This window comes from Pseudorca crassidens, chromosome 15 (assembly GCF_039906515.1).
Source record: "Pseudorca crassidens isolate mPseCra1 chromosome 15, mPseCra1.hap1, whole genome shotgun sequence".
In the NCBI taxonomy this organism is placed as follows: Eukaryota; Metazoa; Chordata; class Mammalia; order Artiodactyla; family Delphinidae; genus Pseudorca; species Pseudorca crassidens.
In genome coordinates, this window is record NC_090310.1 from 17,194,114 (window position 1) to 17,216,003 (window position 21,890).

Here is a 21,890-nt window from a genome sequence, read left to right on the forward strand (position 1 = left end):
GCTGGGGTCTGGATTTGACATGGGTGCAGCAGATCAGATGGCCTCATGGAAGGCAGGGACTGCAGAAGGAAGTGAGGTGGGAAGGAGGGGACACACGCTGGCTGTTTCTGTGCTAAGCATGTGGCAGAGGCCACGAGTGTTTTCATCCATGTCCCACCCTGGCTGGATGAGCTGTGAGCAAGGTCTTTCTTCAAAGTGTCGCTCTAGCAGACACAGCATCACTCTGAGGCCAACGGTTGCGGCACTGGCTTCCTGATTCCTGGATCACAGCTCAGGCGACACGTTCCTGAGGCTGATCCCCACCTTCCCTCCTGTGTCCTAGGTAGCAGCTTTCTGGTAGGTCCGCGTTAGGATGCTGGGTACCATTCCTGGAGGCCTGGCTCAGAGCCCATCCTCTCGCTGGATGCAAGCACCCAATTCCCTGCCTTCCATTCATTTATGCTTCAAATAGCCTGAGAGGTCTCTGTTGTTAGCACTGACTGACCCCTGACGGATGCGGTACAGAAGGCCAATTACAGCCTTCATGGCATCAGAAAGCCAGGAAATTAGCCATGATTAGGCCCTGTGAAGTGTGGGAGCACAGGGAGAGACTGCGGAGGGATGCTAATTAATCTTAGGCCAAGTCTTTAAATTGCACAGACTCTGGGGTCAGCCATTAAGTCACAGTCTAAGATGCAAATATGGCTCCTGATAATAGAAGGCACTCAAAACAGCGAGGAGAACTCTCTGAAGTGCGAAGTGGAGAAAGGCCTCATTATTGGGAAATTAACATTCATTGCTGGGGACAAAAGGAAGCCTCCAGGCTGTGTGCCCTGAAGGCCTTGCTCATCAGCATCCAGATGAGGCTTGGGAGTTAGCTGGCAGGAACGCCCCTCCCCATTGCATCAGAGACCCACAGACGTCCCTGCAGAGAAGTGAGGACCACTGGGTTTGGAGTCACAGGCCCAGGGTGCAAACCTCAGCCTACGTCCTCCCTTAGCATCTATGGGAGCAAGTCACCTTATTACCTCTCTGCTCTCTGGGCCTCAGTTTCTTCAGTGGCACAATGAGGATACTTACGTACCTCCAGGGTTATTGCAAGGATGGCGGATAAAGCGTAGGAAAGCATTTACCATAGACCCATACGTGTGGGCAGTGTGAAATGTTATAAAGCAGCACTTCCCAATCTCGGTGAACAAAGGATTAACACACACACGCACACGCACACACACACACAGAGATATACATAGATATACACACACATATACTTATACGTATGTATATGTTGCTTAAGCCTCATCTCAGACCAAGGGAGCCAGCATCTCTGAGGGTGGGGCCTGAGAATCCCAGGTGATGCGAATGTGCAGTGGGGGTCCCACTGGTCCCAAGTAAGGCTGAGTAACTGCAGGGGAAGGTGTCAGGACTGTATGAGCAAGGACACCGAGCCTGGAGCCACAGATCTAGATTTGAGTCTTGACTCTGCCACTTCCTAGTGGTTGACCTTGGAAAGCTCACTTAACTTTGCTGAGCTCTCGTGTCCTCAGCATCATGAAAAGAGGAGGGACTTTGGAATTTATCCTATGGGTCTGCTGTGAGGGTAAAGGAGAGGAGTCACGTGGGATCTTAGCTCACGCTTGGTACTGCCAGCATCGGTAGCAATCCGAAGAGCATCTCAGGTCTGTGGGGAGGGGTTTTGTCTTATCCACCCACCGCATCCATGGCATCTAAGACCGTGCCTGGCACATCACAGGTGCTCAGTACAAAACAGCTGTACGAATACATCATCATGACAGGGCTGTGAGTCTGACCTGTGATGCTCCGGACTGGGGCTGGGGTGGCCCCAGCCAGAAGGGAGGATCATGCCACAGAGTGGGCTGGAGGGTCCCCAGGGCTCCTTTGCTCTCCAGAGGCCAGTGCCACAGGCGGAGAAGGCACCATGGCAGTGCCCAGCCAGACCCAACCCCTGCCCGTGGGGATTCCAAATGCTCTGATTATGTTTCTATTCTCACAATAACCCTGCTGCTTATTCTAAAGTGTGAGCTGGGGCCACCGCCTTGCCTCTGCCCAGGGTTTCCACACCTGGTACCATCCTCGGCGCTGGACTTTGCTGGGGACCGTCCGTGAATTGCGTCTTAAAGTTTCTTCAGCTTCTCGAAACAGGGTTTTTCGTCCACAATCTGCACCAGAGATGAGGGAAAGAGACTTGGTGAGGCCCCGGTGACGAGCCCACACTGATGGTGGTTTTGTAACTTACATCTACAATGCCCGTCAGGGTGCCCAGAGTCTTGTATGTGAAGCAATACACTTTTGTAGCACTGTTTGTAGCCAAAAGGCATCAGAAAACAAGCTAAATGCCCAACAAAAAGGGATGCGGTATCAGTCACAGCACCTCTGTGCTATGAAACAGTCGGTATGTTCCTGAATTGGGCAGGTCTATGTACAAAAGGAACAATCTCTAAGATACAGAAGCAGGGTACATAGGACAGGGCGCACAACAGACCAGCATTAGTATAAAAGAGGGGTGAGGGGAGAGAGATATGTTGAATGAGTAAATATACTGCTGGGGACCCAAGTACAGAGATTCCTGTTATCTGCACCTCCCTGAAACCTGGACCAGGAAAGGCCGGCTTCTCCTAACTAGCAGGTCAGCCAGACTCCTCCCCCATGAAAGCTAGGAGAGTCCATCCCATTTCCCTCTTTGCCCTGGGGGCTAGGAAACTCATGCTAAACTCTAAGCAGAAATGCAGTGGCTCTCCTAGGGGAAGATTTGAAGACACCACTTTCTCCTTTTATCCCCTTGTTGTTGTATTGACTTTTACTGTCTATTAATAGCTTGGGATCTTACCATACCTGTGAGGCAATGAATTAGAACACAAATCAAGATTATTGTGTGCTGGACACTCTACAATTCTTATGTTGTTTAATCCTCCTGGGAAGCCTGTAAGGTGGGCATAATTACTCCCATTTTACAGAAGAGGAAACTGAGGGTCAGAGAGGACCCAATTGCCAGAGGTCTCAAAGCTAGAAAGTGGCAGAACAGGGTTCAAACCCAACCCTGCCTTGTTCCAAATCCTCTTCTTGTAACCCAGTAGCACACTGTCCTCTTAGACAAAGTGACCTGCCTTGAAGGGCACTCTGGCATTCATTAGCCCCATTTTAAGGATGAGAAAACAAAGTCGCAGAGAGACAAAAATGGTTTCCCCAAAGCAATACAGCCAAACTGGTATCTGACTCCTATGCACTGCCATTTCATTCATTCAACCACCACCAAATCATTTTCAGTGCCTATATGGGGCCAGCCACTGGGTCGGGTGCCTTCTAGGCCACTTCCCAGATTTTATTTCATGTGTCTTTTATTATAGGACACCTGAAATCCGCTTAAAGTCTGCAGAGTATGTATTAACTAAATTCAGACATGAACAGTGGAATCAATTATCACCGGGGTTAGGTACTAAAGTTAAGACAAAGTGAGTGAAAATCATGTATAATCAAAATGATCCTTGACATGTCCTTAAACGACTGGCACATGAGACCGAGGAAATGTAAATGCCAGGAATTGACTGCTCTGGCCACCTTTGCCCTGGGGGGGTGGAGGCCGAGACTAGTTTAAAAAGAAGTGGAAAAGGATTTCTCTCTCTCTCTCTCTCACTTTCATGTTCTTTCTTTCTGGTCAAGTGGGTAGAGTTAACTTGTATAGGTTAACTAGTTTCTGTGCATGGGGTGTGGCTCCACTGTCCCTAATTTGTCTGCAGAGCTGTTGCTGGCCTGTGCTCACCGTGAGTCCCCTCGGCGTGGGAGGCACTTCTGGAGAAGCTGGAGTGGACGGCTTTCCGAGGGGATGTCTTCAGTTCAGAATTGGCCCCGTTGACGTAGACAGAGAACCCGTGTTCCAGGTGCTCCAGCCTCAATTGCATGGGGTCCTTGGCTTTCAAATGCTTTAATATCCTGGAAGAGAAACGATTGCTGGCTTCTCATTCTAGGAGCCTGGGCCACCGCCCACCCCCATGCGGGGAGGGACCTGCTGCTCTGACAGCCAAGCGTCTCTAATCCGAGGCCAGGTGGCCGGCGCCCAGCTGTTCATCCATAAACAGCCCTGAGAGGCCCATTACACACATGCAGGAGCAGCGACGGGGAGGCTGTTCCGGACCCTGCAGGGGTGTTTCTGCTTTTCATCCTGAGGCTCAGACATACGTTAGCAAAACCTTGGGCACCCAGCCTCGCCCTCAAGGTGGCTGAGACAAAAACAGGCGCGTGTGCACGCTGCTACACACAGTCCGGATCTCCAGGGATGATCCCAATTTCGCGCATCTCAACTTTGCCTGGATAGCAGCCCTTTGCTCCACGTGTAACAAAACGCGGTCTAAGCCTTTGTGAGAGAGATTACACGGAACACATACACACATCAGGAAACGGCCGTCATCAGGCCAGGTGGACTGATTTTTGGCTTCAGGAAATAAATGTGTTCTCAAACACTCCCCCCCCCCCCCGATATCCCAAATGTCATTATTTTATATTCTGATGCAGTTTAAAAATACACCAGTGCAGGCTTTGCTCAAGATTAATGATGTGATGATCACACCCTTTGGCTAAAAGGGTTTTGGCGTGAGCACGGCCGGGTCCGTTGTTCAGCTTTCTCTAAAGCCCGACCTCGCACCCTGGCTTGGTCCTTTTCTCCCCAGTCCTGATGTTCACTGCCGTAAACGGTGTGCAGTGTCCTCTTCGGAATTGCTCCCGTGTGACGCCAAACCCTTCAGCGCCTTTACAGACACTTTTAGGGACCCCGCACAGACCAGAGTTATTTCCGCACAAGAAGAAATACAACCAACCAACCATCATGGCAACAAATGTGCATCCTCTTCAGTGGTTAAGTAAGTTCCCACCAAATTAGCAAAATGTAAATTAAAAAAAATAATAGTAATGGCAATCACATAAAGGGTAGAAGGCCAAACCCTGTTCTAGATGCTTTGCGTATGGTCAGTTCTCATTATTCACAAGAGTTATGTTCCATAAAGTTGCCGCAAACACTGAATTAGTGAATACTGAACCACTGTTCCTAGGGGAAAATACAGGATTTGGTTCCTGTGAGCCTCTGGTCACAACATTTTCATCAGCCGATCAATACAAAACCTTGCTTTATGTGTGTTTCTGTTTGAAGGCGCCTTATTTAATATGTACTTAATACAATAACACTGAACTCATGCCAGCAGCACTTCAACTCATGAGTGAAGGAAGCTTATGTAACACGTGTATTTTCTCCGTAAGGGACACCATAGCCTTCTTGGGCTTAGAAATAAATGCGAGACACCACTTTACCCCTGTGCCGGGGGGGGCAGTTTAAACAGCAAAGTCATCAATGAAAAGTACAAAAATATAAAAAACACGGTGAAACGGAGCAGGACCCTATGGTCTATGCCCCCAGGTCCTCAGCCTGCCTTTTGTCTGTGGAAAAACTTTAGCCAAAGAATAAATTTCATCAGAGAAGTGAGAAGATGCAGAAACAAAGGAAAACAGTCCAACAAGACTTTTAGTTCCTTCTCAAGGGCTATAGGTAATATTCTGAGCCATATCCACTGAGCTGTCTTGTAGAGACTGAAAGCCCCACCAGGTGGAAGAAGTTAACTACATGATGACAGGACTGTAGCCATGACATAAGCTCCCACAATTCCAAGAACTGGCCTCATGGAAATGGGAACAAACCGACCCTGGAACTGAAGATTAACTGTACTTAAAACAGTCAAATGATGCTGGTCAGACCACCGCAGGACCAATTTCAAGATAACTGTCAAGAGTTGACTGTTCTGTTTCTGCCTGTAGCCCCCTTCCTTTGTCTATAAAAGTTCTTGCCCACTGACTGTCAGTGCGGGGGGAGTTGGCCTTTGGTCAGAAGTCCGCCCTCCCCTCTGGTTGCCAGCGTCTGAAATAAAGCAAACTTTCCTTTCCATCAACCTGGACTCTTTATTGGCTTTTGGGTGGTGAGCAGCTGGACCCCACTTTCGGTTACAACAGCACTAAGTAAAACGTGAAAAGGACACTTTACATTGTAAGATCTGAAACAAGAAGGCAGAGTGTTCCCTTGTTCTACCTTAGCTGGGAACGTGTGTGCTGGGCAACTAAAATTTTTTTTCCATCTGCATGTGCCTTTGAGTGACCACAAAAGCATTGCAAGTATTGATCTGGAGGTTACAAATAAATTTTAGTGAGTGGGTAAATTTGCAAATATGGAATCTGTGAATAATAAGGACTGACTGTATTAAGACTCTAATCTTTAGAACAACCCTGTGGGGTAATTACTTTTCTTAACCTCACTGAATAGATAAAGAAACTGGAGCACAGAGAGGTTAAGTAATTTGCCTAAGGTCACACAGCTAGTATGGTATCAGGGCTAGGATGCAAACTGAAGCAATGTGGCCCCAGAGTCTTCACCACAACAAAGGTGACTTATAAAGCTAGCAAGCTGAAACTGGCAAACTTAGACATTGCTGGAAACTCAGAAGATCTTCTCAGAAGTAATATGAAAATAGAGAAAATGCCATATGCTTGGTCTTTGCCCAGTAAGCAAATTGTTTCTGATCAGGAACAATGGTCAGCATTCAGTCATAACAAAACCATGAAAGCAACTCGAATGTCCAACACTAGGGAAGTGGAAGCCGGGATCTCATGCAGCTGTTAAAGTTACGAAGAGTCTGTCAAAAGATAGGGGATTATTTGTGATCTGTTCAGTGGGGGGGTGAAAAAGGAAGGATAAAAATGGTATATATGTGATAAGTGCAAAGTTGGAAAAAAGTGTGTTTGTGGACCCATAGTGGAGGGTGATAAATGTGAAAATTAAATCAGCTGTTGAGGGAGGGTGGTGGTATTACTGGTGATTTCTTTGTTTGCTTTTTAAATGTTTCTTTAATGGTTGATACATCCATCTTGCCAATCGTGGCAGGAACGTTTATTACAGACTGCTTATCTCTTGCCAGCCTCGGAAGCCTGGGAGATGCCTGATTGTTGGGCAACAGCATAAAACAGAAGGAAAACACAAGTAACTAAGAGACAATTTCCAAACACGGCAGTAGCTGCATTCTCTGGAGCAAACAATCAAAGGGCGCAGTGGGTCCCAGCAGTCCCTGGGGAGGGAGAACAGGGAGCCCAGGGAGGGGCGGCACGAGGAAAATCTGACCATCTAGCCAGGGAGTGCCTGCCTCAACTGCCTTCCGGAGACCACCCTGTCTCCTGATGCTACCTTAATGGTCACGGTGGCATCCCGTTATCCAGGCTCTGTGGCTGGCGCTCCACACAGGTCTCTCTTTAAGCAGAGTGATTTATGAAAATGTGGATTCATGAAACTGATAAATGAGGAGATAATTATTCAGACTGTGAAAGGAATCACTAAAGGAACTCCCCTGCTGCAGCTGAGCGCATCAGCAGTACACATGTGGCATCAAAGAAGAGTGGGTGTTTTTTATCGGATAGCTTACTTTGCATAAAAAGCTGCCCTTAGTGTCAGGGATTCAGAAAAATCAGATTAAGCCCCTGCCCTTCCGGAGATGGAGCCCCCAGCCACCCGCTGCCCTGTCACTCTCTATTCCCTTACAGATTCTGTTTGTTTCAGAGCACGTGTCTCCCTGCCTCATGCTATGGAATAGTATCTGTGTGCCTGTTTATTCTCCCTTCCTGCCCCCTGGGTGTGGGGTCCGTGATGAGTGTGAGGAACGGTGAGGAATACTCTCAATATTTCTGGAACTCAAGGTCTAGCAGGAGAGAGGCATGGACGCGCACCCTAATACAGCCACCGTGTATCTAACCACGTCACAGGCATCGTTTCCGCTTATCTCGTAATGACCTTTGGGGTCACTTGTACAGAGAGCTCTTCTGTTCAGAAGAGGAAGTGGAGGCACTGTGAGTTAGAGCACAGGGTGTCACGTGAGGGACTGTGACGGGGGGTGGGGGGGGGATGTGAGATGCTTGACGGCTGGGAGGTCAGGGCACAAGCAGGGGTCCAGGTGGTGAGAGGACGTAGCTGAGCTCAAAGGGCAGGTGGCGTGTTGCTCACGGGCCTAACTGTGACCGGGTTTATGACTGAATCATCTCGGTCTCTAAGCGCCACAGTTACTGTGTGACTGTGGGCTGGCCACGTGCCTCCTCTGGACCTCATTCACCCCCAGGATCAACTGAGGGGTTCTCTAAGGGTCAGGCATTCAAGGATTATCTGGACATCATTTGAGAAGGCGTGTTTATCATTAAAATGATGGTGATGACAATGATGATGATGATGATGATGGAGAAAGTATACTTGGATGGGTGGGCTTACTGTGGACCTCCAAGCATCTCGTCCTGCTTAATCCTTCACTGGCCCAGGGATTAAGTTCCTACCATTGATCTGTTTTATAGATGAATTTGCCCAAGGTCAGAGAGACGAGGAAGCAGCCAGGATTTAAATTCCAGTCCATGAGGCTCCAGAGCCCGTCTCCCAGCCACATCATTGTGCCATTGCTTGTCTCCTCACCAGGCATCATGCCGCAGGGGCTCCAAGCAAGGAGAGTTCAGAGGAGAAGCAGTGGCTCCCAGGTGGGGGCTTCTTGGAGGTGGTGTCATTTCAGTGCAGCCTTGAAGGATGCAGAGGAGGAAGGCAGTGGTGCAAAGAGGCTGCCATTCCTCCCAGAACCTGGGGGCCCACAGGCTCTGTAATTTGTCTTCTAGGATGTCACCACTCCCACGCATGTGGGTGGAGGACAGAGCTCCGTACTGGAGGCTCTGCCATTTCCCAGCTTTCGTGACCTTGGGCAATTCCCTACACCTCCCGGGGCCTGTTTCCTCTTCTGTAAAATGAGACCAAGGATGCCTGTGGCTCATGAGGATGGAAGGGGATACCAGATGAATCTCCAGCTCAGAGACGGGCCTGTGCAAGGCCCGCCTTGGATGCTGGTTCTCCCCTTTCTTCTTTCTGCCTGAATCTCCTCTTGGGGCAGTGGGTTCACCTCTCATATGGGTACGTTTTCCTATAAATTTCCCTCAAACAACCTTTTTCAAAAAGCAAATACTGGGCTTCCCTGGTGGTGCAGTGGTTGAGAGTCCGCCTGCCGATGCAGGGGACACGGGTTCCTGCCCCGGTCCGGGAAGATCCCACATGCCGCGGAGCGGCTGGGCCCGTGAGCCATGGCCACTGAGCCTGCGCGTCCGGAGCCTGTGCTCCGCAACGGGAGAAGCCACAGCAGTGACAGGCCCGCGTACCACACACACACACACAAAAAAGCAAATACCATTGCTGGATTCTTAGATCTTAGATCTGCCACATCTAGTGCGTATATTACAGCCCCTCTTGGCCGTTAGCCCTTAACTGTTCCTCATATCTCAGCCCTTTGATGATTCTGGTTGCATTTTCATGAGTCCTGTTGGCCATGATTACCTCTTTCCTGAAGCTGAGTGACTAGAATCACTAAGCACCCTCTGGGCGAGGGTTGTACGGGGTGAAACAGGGCGGCCACACCTTCTCCACTCTCCCCGGTCCTCTCCTGGAGCACATGATCACTTTCTGCGCTTCCCGCATAGTCACAGGTGGCCTTGTGCTCACTTGCCGCTGCCTGGGGAGTTCCTTGAGGGCCAGGGCTGTGTGGTGGGCACCTGTTCTTTTTGCCTGTCCAGCAACTCTCCCCCATCTTCCAAACACAGCCCCTCAGGTTCCCCTTGGGAACCACTCCCCTCCTCCTCTTACTCCTCGTGGTTTGGGTGAGACTCACACCATCACCCAAGTTAATGGGGTGGCCCAGGAGTGGCCAGGCAGACCCTGCCACCCCCACCAGGCACAGGGCGGCGATTGGCTCAGGGATGGGAACGGGGCCCCAGCCAGACCTACGGGGGCCCTCCTCAGCGCTTTTGCTGGAACTATTAGGAAAGATGTGTTCTCTTCCCCTCGAGGTGGGATGTAAGTGTGGGGCTTCCAGTGGCTGCCTTGACCTCCGTGAGGAAAGTACCTGCCTGAGATGATTCCAACATGAGAAAACAGAACTGAGAGATGGAGAGTGACTGATTTCAGTGACCCAGTTTGAGTGCCTGGATCCAACTATGCCTGAAGCCAGTGTATCATCCTGGATTTGTTAATTTCACAAGTCAGTACGTTTCGTTGTTTAAAGTCATTTACCTTGGGTTCCTGTCCCTTCAAGCAAAGGAGCACTAACTAATACAGTCTGTGTCTCCCTCATTGCAATGTTCTCCTTCATACCAGTGGTAATGCTAGGCACTGAGAAGGTACTCAATGGAATCCTGCTGAATGAATAGAAGAATAATGTCACCAGCATCTTGTGGGCAGCTGTGTTCTGGGCAGATGTCTAAGAACTCAGCCCAGTGATTGCACACCCCCTTCTTGGGTCACAAGGCAACGCAGATAAGCAGCCCGGGTTTTCACCTTCCTCTATGCCCAATATAAAGTTCAGAGGCTGGTTTTCTACCCAGTCTTGTAACTACATTGCCAAATCAGTTTCAGTTTATTCCCACAAAACTCCTCCGTAGTGAACTTAGAGCCATTGGCAACCCTGGCAGGTTTCTCTCCTTTTGATTATTGATGACAATGTCAAACAAAACATAAATAAGAAAGTACGGCCCAGCTCCACCACTTCCTGGCTGCATGACCATGGGCAAATTGCTTGCTGTCCTGGTCTCTGCTTCCTTATCTGTAAAATGGGTGCAATAACTGTACCAATGGGGTTGAGGTGGCTGCCACACAACTGGCATTCCAGCTAAGGTGCCTTTTCAGGCTTCATCTGATGACAGCTCAGGGGCACTCCCACTCTTCAGGTCTCCATTTGGAGGCGTTCTAGCTCTACTTTCTAATTTCCTGTCATCAAGCCAGCTCTCTCTTGGTGACAACACATCCCCCAAATTTTATGGCAGCTCCATGTTGACATATTTTTTAATGGCCTTTGTGCTGCAACCTCATCTCTGGATCTGTTCAGCTATGCTATTGGTCTGTGCCCTTTGATCACGCACGTATTGATCTCTCGATTAATGAGAAGCAATTTGCTCGTAAAGAACTATGACAGGGGCTTCCCTGGTGGCGCAGTGGTCGAGAGTCCGCCTGCCGATGCAGGGGGACACGGGTTCGTGCTCCGGTCCGGGGGATCCCACATGCCGCGGAGCAGCTGGGCTGGTGAGCCATGGCCGCCGGGCCTGCGTGTCTGGAGCCTGTGCTCCGCAGCGGGAGGGGCCACGGCAGTGGGAGGCCCGCGTACCGCAAAAAAAAAAAAAAAAGAACTATGACACTCTCCTCCTAGACAAGTCACATGTATATGATTCAATGATCGCGCCCAGGTGTTCAGTGGCACCATCCAGCCTGCCAGAAACTGAATAAAAACATTCTGTTCCTGGCGTTAATGATGATAAAACCCCACATGGGTCTAATCAGCACAAGCCTGGGTTTGAGGCTGCCCCTGGGGTGGAGAGAGATGAGTGCAGAGCAGCTGGGCACATGGGATGTTGCCTGGCATTTCTGGCTGGTCCTGGAGAGTTGATCTATTCAGAAGTTCTCTATGGGGGGCGGGACCACCTTGCAAGGAGGCATCTGGAATGCGGGCAGGTATTGTTGTCATAGATACCGGGGGTCTTAGTGGAATTAAGTAAAGGGGTGGGTAGGCAGGGATGCTAAACTCCTACAACACATGGGAAACTCCCGCACCATAAAAACTTGCCCCATGTGACATGCCACCAGGGCCCCAGTTGACAAGCACCGGGAATCCAGCCCATCACACAAGGCTGAATTCACATTCAGAATAACAACCCGCAGGCTCTCTTAGCTACAGGACCCCAAGCCCAGCGCACAACACAAAGCCCCACATTAGTGCCCCTGTCCTTCCCCCTCCTGCAGATCTGTCTGGGGGGCCTGCGGAATTCCTCTGTTTGTTTTGTGCTTTGATTTGAATTCATTACCAACATTTTAAAACTCAGGAGACTTCACCACACAAATCCAGATTTCCAGCTTCTCTGGCCACCTTGGAGGATACGGACCCCTTGGCCCGTGAGAGTTCCAGGTGCCCACTGTCCCCACTGAGCCAGCTTCACTCCCTGACTGTCCCCTCCTAGCATCGGAGTTTGCAAACCCAGCTTTCTGTAAGCTTCCAGGCCTGAAGACAAACCACAGTGAACTGCAAATGAACTTGCGCAGCCCTGCAAAGGCGTGGAGGACACGATACCCACTCTCTTTCAAACCGGACCACAAGCCTTGACCCCAGTCACTACACGTGGCATGGCTGCAGGCTTTTGCAAGAACCAGCACTCCAGAGTCAAAATCAGGACTGACTGAACTTTAAATGACATCAACCACCTTCAAACGCAAGTGTAAAAGGACTCCTCCTTTATACAACAAGGCATGATTACAGGCTCAGATTTCCAGGGACCTTCAAAGCCTGTGAGATTACAGGTTGGCCTATTCAGGTGACTAATGCACAGGCCCTGCCAAAGTCTAGCTTTTCATGGCAAACCCAGCTTCTCCCAGAACCGGAGCAGGGAAGCGAGACGTGGCTCTGACGCGTCGAACAGTTTGCTACAGCTCAGTCAAAAGATGCAATTAAGTCAGTGAATGGAGAAATAGGAACTGGGATGGCAGATATTATTCCAAGCTTCTGAGTGGAGGGTGACTGCATCCCATTCCTATGTGAGACAGCCTGCATGCTGTTAATATATCTAAATAGGATTTTGATTTGGCTAATAGGAAGGGCAGCCGTTGAGCGGCTTCATCTTACCGGTTCCTCTGCTGGAGCAATATTAAATACTCATCGTGTTTCTCATCAAAGTCCGTCACCATGTCCTTAGTGTAACCCTGAAATGAAGAAACAGAGCGGTGTGATATCAGAATGCAGGGAAGCTTTACTGAAGCCTGGGTACAGCACACACCACACAGGAGGCCGAGAGGCAGAGAGGCTGACCTTGACGAAGGCCCAGCTCCCTGGGCGCATCACCCTGGTGACCCAGAGCCCCAGAGACTGTCTGATGGCCCACTGGGTCTTGAACATACACAACTAACAATCTACGAAAAGGAGAAGGTCGATTCCCCAGCCTTGCCACTGTTCTTTCCTCCCATGTCCTATAAAGTCAAGGACTCTGAGAAGACTTGGGCTTTACTGTTTTCTCCACACTCATGATTTTGTGATCTCAGTTGTCCCAACCAGATGGAATCCAGGTCAGTTGTTTAAGAGGGGAAGCTCAGGCTTCCCTGGTGGCACAGTGGTTGAGAGTCCACCTGCCAATGCAGGGGACACGGGTTCATGCCCCGGTCTGGGAAGACCGCGGCCACAACAGTGAGAGGCCCACGTACTGCAAAAAAAAAAAAAAAAAGAGGGGAAGCTCATCTTTCTCTTGCCATTGTAAGAAAAACGCATGCTTATTATAAACAACTCAGTCATTACAAAAATATATGACCCCCCCAAAAAAATATATGACCCAGAGAGTGAAGGCTCCTTTAAAGCAGACATTTGTGGTTTCCTGCTTCCTCTTCCGGCCACAGAACTCTGAATTTCTTCGGGGGAACCATTCGGCCCCCTTTTTTCAGTTCACTGGCTTCCTTAGATGCCCATGAAAGTTCCTTTGGTCTCCTCTTGGGTCACATGACCTTGGCCTTGGTCTCAACCATCAACATAGTTCTCCCCTCAGCCACAACGATTCACTAGTCTAGGGATGAGCCTGAGCACGGCCCTTGAAAGTCAGCCCTGGGACTTTGCTAATACTCCTGGGGAAAAAGCTGTTCTCTTTCCACTGGGGTGCTAAAGTAATGAGACGCAGGCCTGGAATTGCCTGAGAATGAAGTCAAGAAAGAAGACAGCAGATCCCAGAGATGGAGAGGAGAGATTCCCAATAATATAATTTGAGCCCCTGGATCCACCCATGCCTGAAGAAGTACTGGAACAACTTAGTTATTGCTTTAAAGTTTCAGCTGAGTTTCTGCCCTTTGTAGCCAAAAGAATTATAAGTCATATACCGTAACCTGACCATTAGAGATAACCCCTATTAGAATTTGTTACAGCTTTATGGAGGGATAATAAATGTATAATAAACTATACATATTAAAAGCAACATGTATATACCAGTGAAACCCCCATTACAATCTGATACATATTTCTCTAGATGTTTTTCTTTGTTTACAATATACATATGTTCATATTTATAAATACACAAACACACACATTCTTTTAAACAAAAGTCGGATTATACTGTTAACAATGCTTTGTAATTTTCTATGTTTCTTAACTAACTTTTTGCCAAGGAGTGGATTAAAGGGACAATATCAGCTTCATTCTAGTCACAAGTCACAGAGATTAAGTGTTAAATGGTAAGACATTTGTAAGAGAAACACAATTGGTGTGAAAATCCTAACGATTATCATGGGAAGAAGAAAAAAAAAGAATCTCCATCATTCTGTTCTTAGCGCCTCAAAATCTGGCCTTAACCCCACTAATCTACCAGAACTCTCCCCAAGGGTGACTCATAACCTCCTTAAGCAAATATAATAGCTCTTCCCAACTTCATCCTTTTCGACTGCTCCAGGCCATGGGGAGCTGTTCCCACCCATCCGTCCCCAAATTCCCCTCCTGTAGCTTCTGTGGTTCTGAATGAGCCTCCTTCCCTCCTGCGCCTTCTCTGGCTGCCCTTCTTCCTTGGCCTTGGACGTGGATGGTCACTGTCTCTGTCCATCTCACCTCTCTGGGTCTCTCTCCCTCTGTCTTCTCTTCTTCCGATACAAGGAAATGGGTCCCCTGGATGGGGAAGCCAGAGAGTCACTGCTAGTCCAGGGCTGACAGCCCAGTCCCCTTCTCTCCCCTTTTCCTATAGGACTCCAGGTTGTGGCCATCTGCTTCCCTCTTTCCCTGTCACCCCCACTTTTCCTCCCAGGCTCCCCTCTCTCTGGGCCACCTGGGGACAGGATGCTGTACTCCCATCTTCTCTCACCCGATGTCTCTGAAGCCTCTGGATTTTCCTGGGGTTTTCCGGCTTAACTAATCTGGCCAATCAGGAAGTGGGGAATAATAAGAAAGGGTGATTTTATGAAATCATAAGAAATTTAAACAAACTAGCAATAGGTGTTCCTATTCCTATTTCCCTGGCTTCCTGAGATGCCCAGAGATGTTCCCTTGTCCTCCTCGGGACTGAGCCCTGCCTCACCTTGACTGTGAGAAAAGCACTGTGACCTCCGCCCTCTGGACAGCTGGTTGGTTGCGGGACACTGGGTCTGGAGAGGATTCTCAGTTCCTTCCACAACAACATGTGCACGATGCGGACAGTTGACGCAGCAATTCCATATACATGATTCTCCTTTGATCTTTGCAGCAGCCTTTGAAGTGGTTATTAGTACCCCATTTAAGATACAAGGAAACCCATCCCATGCATCTCCCCGGAACACGGATCCTACTCCATGGCAATTTACATAACCATTTTGAGATATTAAAATGACCACTGATATATTATGGTATGCAATGAAATAGTCAATGACATTTTTAGATGAAATATGAGACTTCAGAGGAATCTCAGCGTGGGGCGGGCTGTCCTGGGCTTTTACCTCAGACCCTCAGGGAATACATTTATTCGCCTCTGCCAGCAGGGAGATGTCATAGGAAAGATTTGAAGAGCTCAGGCGTATATCCAGCCGAACTGCTCACCAGCCCCGTGCTTCTCAAATGCTGATGTGAACACAAATCACCTGGGGATTGCGCTGAAATGCAGGTTCTCCTTCCGTAGGACTGGGAAGGGTCCCAAGCCCACGCGTCTAACAAGCTCCCAGGCAATGCCCGTGGGCCACACTTAGCCAGCAAGGCCCTAGACCAGCCCAGCTTATTCCCCACTGTTCACGATACGCCCACCTCTAATCAGATCAGCACTGAACTTGAGCTGTGAAGAATGTGAGCTTTGGAGTCCAGGCCTGGCTCCAAGTCACAACAGTGCTATTTGTTTCCTTATCGATCAAATGGAGGTAACAATAGTACCTGTCTGGTTGGATTTGTCTTTCCCTCACAGGGTCAAAGGTGGGTTGGATGCAATAACAATAAAAAAAACATAGCACAGTATCTGGCACTTGGGTAGCTCTCAATGAACGTTAGTTACATTTGCATTTATGGAGTTCCATTATTTAACTAGTACTATCCTGGCCCCTCCCCACTCCTAGCCAGCTCATTGCTATCCTGATGCCTTAATCATTCGATTCCCTTTCCCTCCAGCCTCCACCCAAATCCTCTCCAAGGCCCAGCTCAGCTCCCCAATTCTCCACGAAGCCTTCCCCTACCATTCTCACCCCCGTTCACTTCAGCTCATTTTGAAACCCTGCAATTAGTATTAAATTATATACAATACAGCGTGAAATCATATATAATTAAGTGCTACACTGTAAGCCTTTAACTATATCTATTGCTCACTCATTATCTGGGGATTTGGAGACCTGGAGGTGAGTCCTGAACTCTGCTGCTTACCTTCTCTGAGCCTCAGTTTCCTCATCTGTAAAAAGGGAATAGTAATAAGGTCTACCTGGCAGGGCTGCTCTAAGGATTAACTAGGAGAAAAGTAGAAGTAATTTAGGATCCGTTTCTTTCTTCTTATTATTGATTCCCCAGCTGGATTATAAATTCCTGGAGCACAGAACTGGGGAAGGAGGGGACCATCATGTGGGGAGCCTGGAGTCCTGGGTTCGGGTCTCAGCTTCAACAACATCCAGCTCCGTGATGATAACTGCTAAGGCTGACTGAGTACCCACCTGGCTAACCCTCACCCTGGTCAGACATCAGACACTACTTCTCCCCAGCACGGCATATTTCACTTTGCTGAGGCTTTATTTCTCAGGCTATAAAACGGAGGCATTAATTAATATTTAAGGCATCCCACAAAGGTGGGAGAAACTTAGAAAGCGCCAGGTTTATCATCACTGTGTTTCAGCAAACACTGATCAAGTGTTTACTGTGTGGCTGTTACCTATGCAATGAAGGTTTAACAAAAAACTGACCCAGCGTGCGTTCAGATTCCAACGTGCCTGTAGACAGTACCCAACCGCCAGCCAGGGGCCGATCTGCACAACCCTGCCCCCATCCCTGTTGTGTGCGGTGTGAACGGCACCCCCTGCTTTCATGTACCCAGTCAAGCAACACACACTGGCCAGGGGTCCCTAATATGGGGGATGGCCCACAGCGGGCTCTGGGCACATCGATTCAACTGACTGCACAAGGGTACTATTCTGGGAAGAGAGTCCATAACTTTCATCAGATTACCCAGGGTGTCTGAGGCCAAAAAAAAGAGACAAGTGATGACAGCAAAATGTATAAAATGTGAGGCCAAGGATCTGAAGGAGGGAACAGAGGAGGCCCCTGAGGGCACGGCCAGGCCCCAATCCTCGGGAGTCACCTTCGAAGCGTAACTCACTAACTCACTCTCCCACTCCACGTCCAGTCCATCAGCTCCACGCGAAAAATACCATGTATCCAAAAGCTGACCACTTCTCCCCACTTCCCCGCTACCACACTGGTTCAGGACCCTTCACTGGCCTCCGGCTCCCGCCCTCACCCCTACAGTCCGTTCTCCTTTCTACAGCCGGGGGTCCTGATGAAAGGGAAGTTGAATCATGTCACTTCTCTGCTCTGGACTCTGCACGGGTCCCAGCGGCCACCAGGCCCTGCCCACTGGGCCTCCATCCACGTCCCTGACCTCCTCCCACTGCTCCACTGTCCTCCTCATCACTGCAGTACCCGCAACACCCAGCATGTGCCCACCTCAGGGCCTTAGACCCACCGTTCCTTCCCCCAGGTAAATACCCAGATTCCTCACCTCCTCAAGGCTTGTCTTAGATCTTACCTTCTCGGGGAGGTCCTCCCCAGCCATCCTATTTAAAATTGCAAGCTGTGCGTGCGCGTGTGCGCACATGCGCGCACACGCACACACACACATACACGTACACACTCCCAACCGCTCACTAATAATCTCTACTTTATCTTATTCATCAAGCCTTTTGTTTATTGGGCCATCCCCTGCACTAGAATGGAAACTTCATGAAGGCAGGGGCTGCATCTGTTTTGATCACTTGTGTATTCCAAGCCCCTAGGACATTGTCTGGCACACAATGGGCCCTAAATGAATAAATAAGGAGACATCTGAGCTGAGATTTGAAAGTTGAAAGGTTTGCTGGGCAATAAGAGAAAGGCATTCCAGGCAGCTGGAGCAGCACAGGCAAAGGTTTGGGGGCCTGAAAAAGCCTGAAACGTTCATGGATTGGCCAGAAGTTGGGTTTGACTAGAGTGATGGGTGTCGGGGAGGCGTGAGTTAAGTACGGGAAAAGGTTTAAGGAATTTGGACGTGATGCGAAAGCAAAGTCCCACTGCCATTATTGTTATCCTTATCATCTTTATCCCTAATGCTGGCCCCAGAGATGGTGCAGAATTTTATCAATGGCCATATTATTAATTCTCTCTGGGGGAAAAAGAAATGGAATTGGAGAGAAACGCCAAGAATCAGTTATGCTTAAAGGAACTCGACAGAGTCTATATTTCAGGGATCACGTATTCCTCTGAGGCCAGAATATTGGAATTCTCCTAAACAGGGTTGATTTAGCGAGTGCCAGAGCCTGAGCTGCATTAACGAGCAGCTTAGAGCATAGCGCTGGTTGCCAGGGCTGGAGGACATTGAGGACCTGACTTTGTAGGTGTCAAGTCCCAGCGGAGAAGAACAATAACTTGGAATGGTCTAATAATGAGCTGTGAACACACTGTGTCGGGGGCACCACAGAGTTCTTGAAGCACTTCCGCACACCTGACTGACTACTCCACCTGCCCTGCCCCTCCCCCTCCCCCAATGCCACATCTTAACTGAGGGATGATTTATGAGCGACAAGCGAGGTTACTGGAGCCCAGTCTTTGGGCCGCTTTAATGACCATTTATGATGCTCTCTGTGGTGCTTATTGTGGCTGTCTGCAATAATGCTATGCCCTGGGGTCATTATCCCCATTTTACAGAGGAGGAAACTGAGGCTTTGAAAGCTGAAGCGAATTGCCCAAAGGCCATGTTCAAGTGGAGATGGTGGACATTTGTTGTTTCTGTCGGTTTAGCATCTATTCATTTTCCTCTAGTTACATCGTCTTGGTTTTCCTTTGGGAAACCACCTCTCCTCCACTCTCAGTCCATGTGGTGTGGGTGGAAATAACACTGCTGGCACTTCAAGGGCGAGCACATGACAGAGGCCTGGCCACTCAAGGCCAGGCTACTCTGGCTAGTCCGTTTCCCTGGCCATGTGACTGGTTTAGGACTAGGCACATGCCCAAAGCCAGGCCAACAGACTCAACCCAGGGTCTGAATGGTTGAATCTGCTGGAAAAGTCCGTCTTCCTCTTCCCCTGGAATTATTAGCTGATGTGAGCTGAGAGCTACAAGGGCCACCAAAAGGAAGAAGTCATTTTTTTTAATTTATTTTTTTGGGGGGAGTACGCAGGCCTCTCACTGTTGTGGCCTCTCCCACTACGGAGCGCAGGCTCAGCAGCCATGGCTCACGGGCCCAGCTGCTCCGCGGCACGTGGGATCTTCCCGGACAGGGGCACGAACTCGTGTCCCCTGCATCGGCAGGCGGACTCTCCACCACTGCGCCACCAGGGAAGCCCAAGAAGTTATTTTTTAATCAACGGATTAGGTTCACTATTATGAATGTTCTTCTATGTTCCATGAAGAGATTTGTCCAAGAGTGATAGCAACATAGAGGGAGCAGAACTGAGGACACAGAGAGACAGACCAGATAGAAAGTAGAACTTCTTAAGCGTGTTCAACCCCCGTAACCAGCCCCGCGTGGAGCCAGCACTATCTTGGACTTCTAAGTCACAAGAGCTAATACATTCCTCTCTTTACTCAAGCCACTCTGAATTGTGTGTGTGTGTGTGTGTAACTCACACTTGAGTGAGTTCTCGGTGGTACAGTGGAAGAACTAATACTCAGAGGTGTCTGAATCTGAAGTCTGCCGTGTCCTACAGCCAGAGGAGCATTTAGTAGAGGATTAAAATAATTCCTTAATGAATATTCTCAACGATGGCCCTAAGCCCACAGAAAGCGACGATCCAAATGTATCTCACAGTACAAAACTCCTACTCTTCCTTCAAAACCCACCCCAGTGTTCTCCCAGTGATTCTGTTCTTGGTGTCCCGGTGCTGTATAGTAAGTCCTTAATGCATATTAGTTGAATGAAAAGGTATAGTTCTGAGTTTGCTTTTTGCGGCTTTTGCTGACATATCAGATGTACTCCCATCCTCAAAACAAGAACAATAAATACTCCGCATCTAGTATGCTTACATTGCGAGACCTAAAGCGATGGCTGAGACTGCCTCCTAGAGGTGGATCAAAACAACACAAACACTGAAGCAAAGGTTGGAGTGTCGCATGCCCTGGGTAGATGTGCCAATAAAAATCACGTGCTATTCGCATACCAGGTAGATAATCCAAAGAAGACTTTGGCTTATTTCTCAAACACCTATGCACCATTATTTACTGCAACCAATGTACACCTTGAGATTTTATACTTAGTTTCAGGTTTGTAGAATATTGACGCACATCCAGAATCTAGGGCTTCCTCCTGGTCTCCAGGACGTGGTACGCTGTATCTTTATGAAAATGTTTTTCTTCCACGGCTATCTAAAAAATCATTTTCAATACATAGCCACTAGAAAATAATTAACGTTTCTTTGTATTCTCAGAAAAGTTTCCTTGTAAGATGGCAATGTGTATTATAAACTATCTTTTAGGCTGGCAAATATAGATTTTTCTTTTTTTAATCTTGAATGAGCTTGCTTCAAAAAGGAAACTTTATATTAACGCCATAAATGGAAAATCATTATCGCCTGCCATAAACCGAAGGCAAACAGAAATACGGCCCTGCTGAAATAGAACGTTTACATGCCACCTGCAGTGCTGTGCAAGTGTGCAAACCACGCACTGGGAAGCTCGGTGCCCGAAATTCCACGTCCACACAACCCCGAGAGGCGGGAGGCGCTGACCTCATCTCCCCAATTCATTTGTTCACTCAATATTTATTGAACACCTCTTCTGGACACACAGTGGGCACATCAAAGTCTCCACTATCATGGAGCTCACATCCTAGCAAGAGGAGACAAGTAATTTAAAAAAAAAAAAAAAGTAAATATATAGTATGTCAAATGATGCTCAGTGCTATAGAAAATAGGAGGTAGAGAAAAACAGAGGGAGTGGGGAGGGAGGTGCTATTTTAGCCAGGGGGTCAGAGAAGGCCTCTGGTGAAATGACTTTTGAGCAGAGACTGAAGGAAGTGGAGGAGATGAACCCCTATGGGAATCTGGACAAAGGGGGTTTCCAGGTGGCAGGAACAGCAAGTGCAAAGGCCCTGAGATGGGGGGCGGAGGCCATGGTGAGGACTCTGGTCTTACTATGAGGTGACCAGGAGGCTAGTGGAGGGTTTTGAGCAGACCTGCCATGGGCTGAGGCTGTTCCCACCGTCCACCCTGAGGAGAGCTTGGGAGGGGACGTAGGCCTGCAGGGCCCACTGGAAGCCCAGTAGTGTAAACAGCCTCTGACTGCTAAGGAGGGAACAAGGCACGCCTGCCCTTGAACTCCCAGACTGGTGCTAAACTGATTTAGGGCGGCTATTACCTGTCAGAGCCTCTAATCCCACAGCACCCGTCGCTTGGCCTGATGAGAGGAGAGAGGCGGCCTGGGTGGAATTTTCCCTCCAATCTCTGCCTCCACCACTTGATTTGCATCCGAGAATTTTTCCTTCTAACGGAATGAACCTCTCACAGAGCGCATCCATCCCCAGGACCTTACCTATCACCTCCTGCCCAGCAAGCTGGGCTGCCTGAGTGGACGCTCTCCTCCCAGGGCTGCCCCCCCGCCCCCTAAAAGGGGAGTACTCAGGGCCCCTCCCCACTGACTCAACAAAGACTCCTTGAGCTTCTCCTCTGGGTC

The 21,890-nt window shown here is 49.0% G+C and overlaps 1 protein-coding gene across 7 annotated transcripts in view; it reads right to left on the bottom strand.

Annotated features, from left to right (window-relative positions):
• Positions 1-21,890, bottom strand: part of KATNIP (katanin interacting protein) — a 200,858-nt gene that overhangs the window by 136,514 nt on the left and 42,454 nt on the right. For 6 of the 7 annotated variants that reach the window (XM_067706309.1, XM_067706308.1, XM_067706311.1 and 3 more), the window contains exons 3-5: positions 12,696-12,772; positions 3,755-3,924; positions 2,059-2,156 (exon numbers count right to left, since the gene is read on the bottom strand). In XM_067706309.1, coding sequence (XP_067562410.1) covers positions 2,059-2,156; positions 3,755-3,924; positions 12,696-12,772 — 345 coding nt within the window. The remainder of the gene's footprint in view (positions 1-2,058; positions 2,157-3,754; positions 3,925-12,695; positions 12,773-21,890) is intronic. The other variant, XM_067706313.1, reaches the window with a different exon arrangement.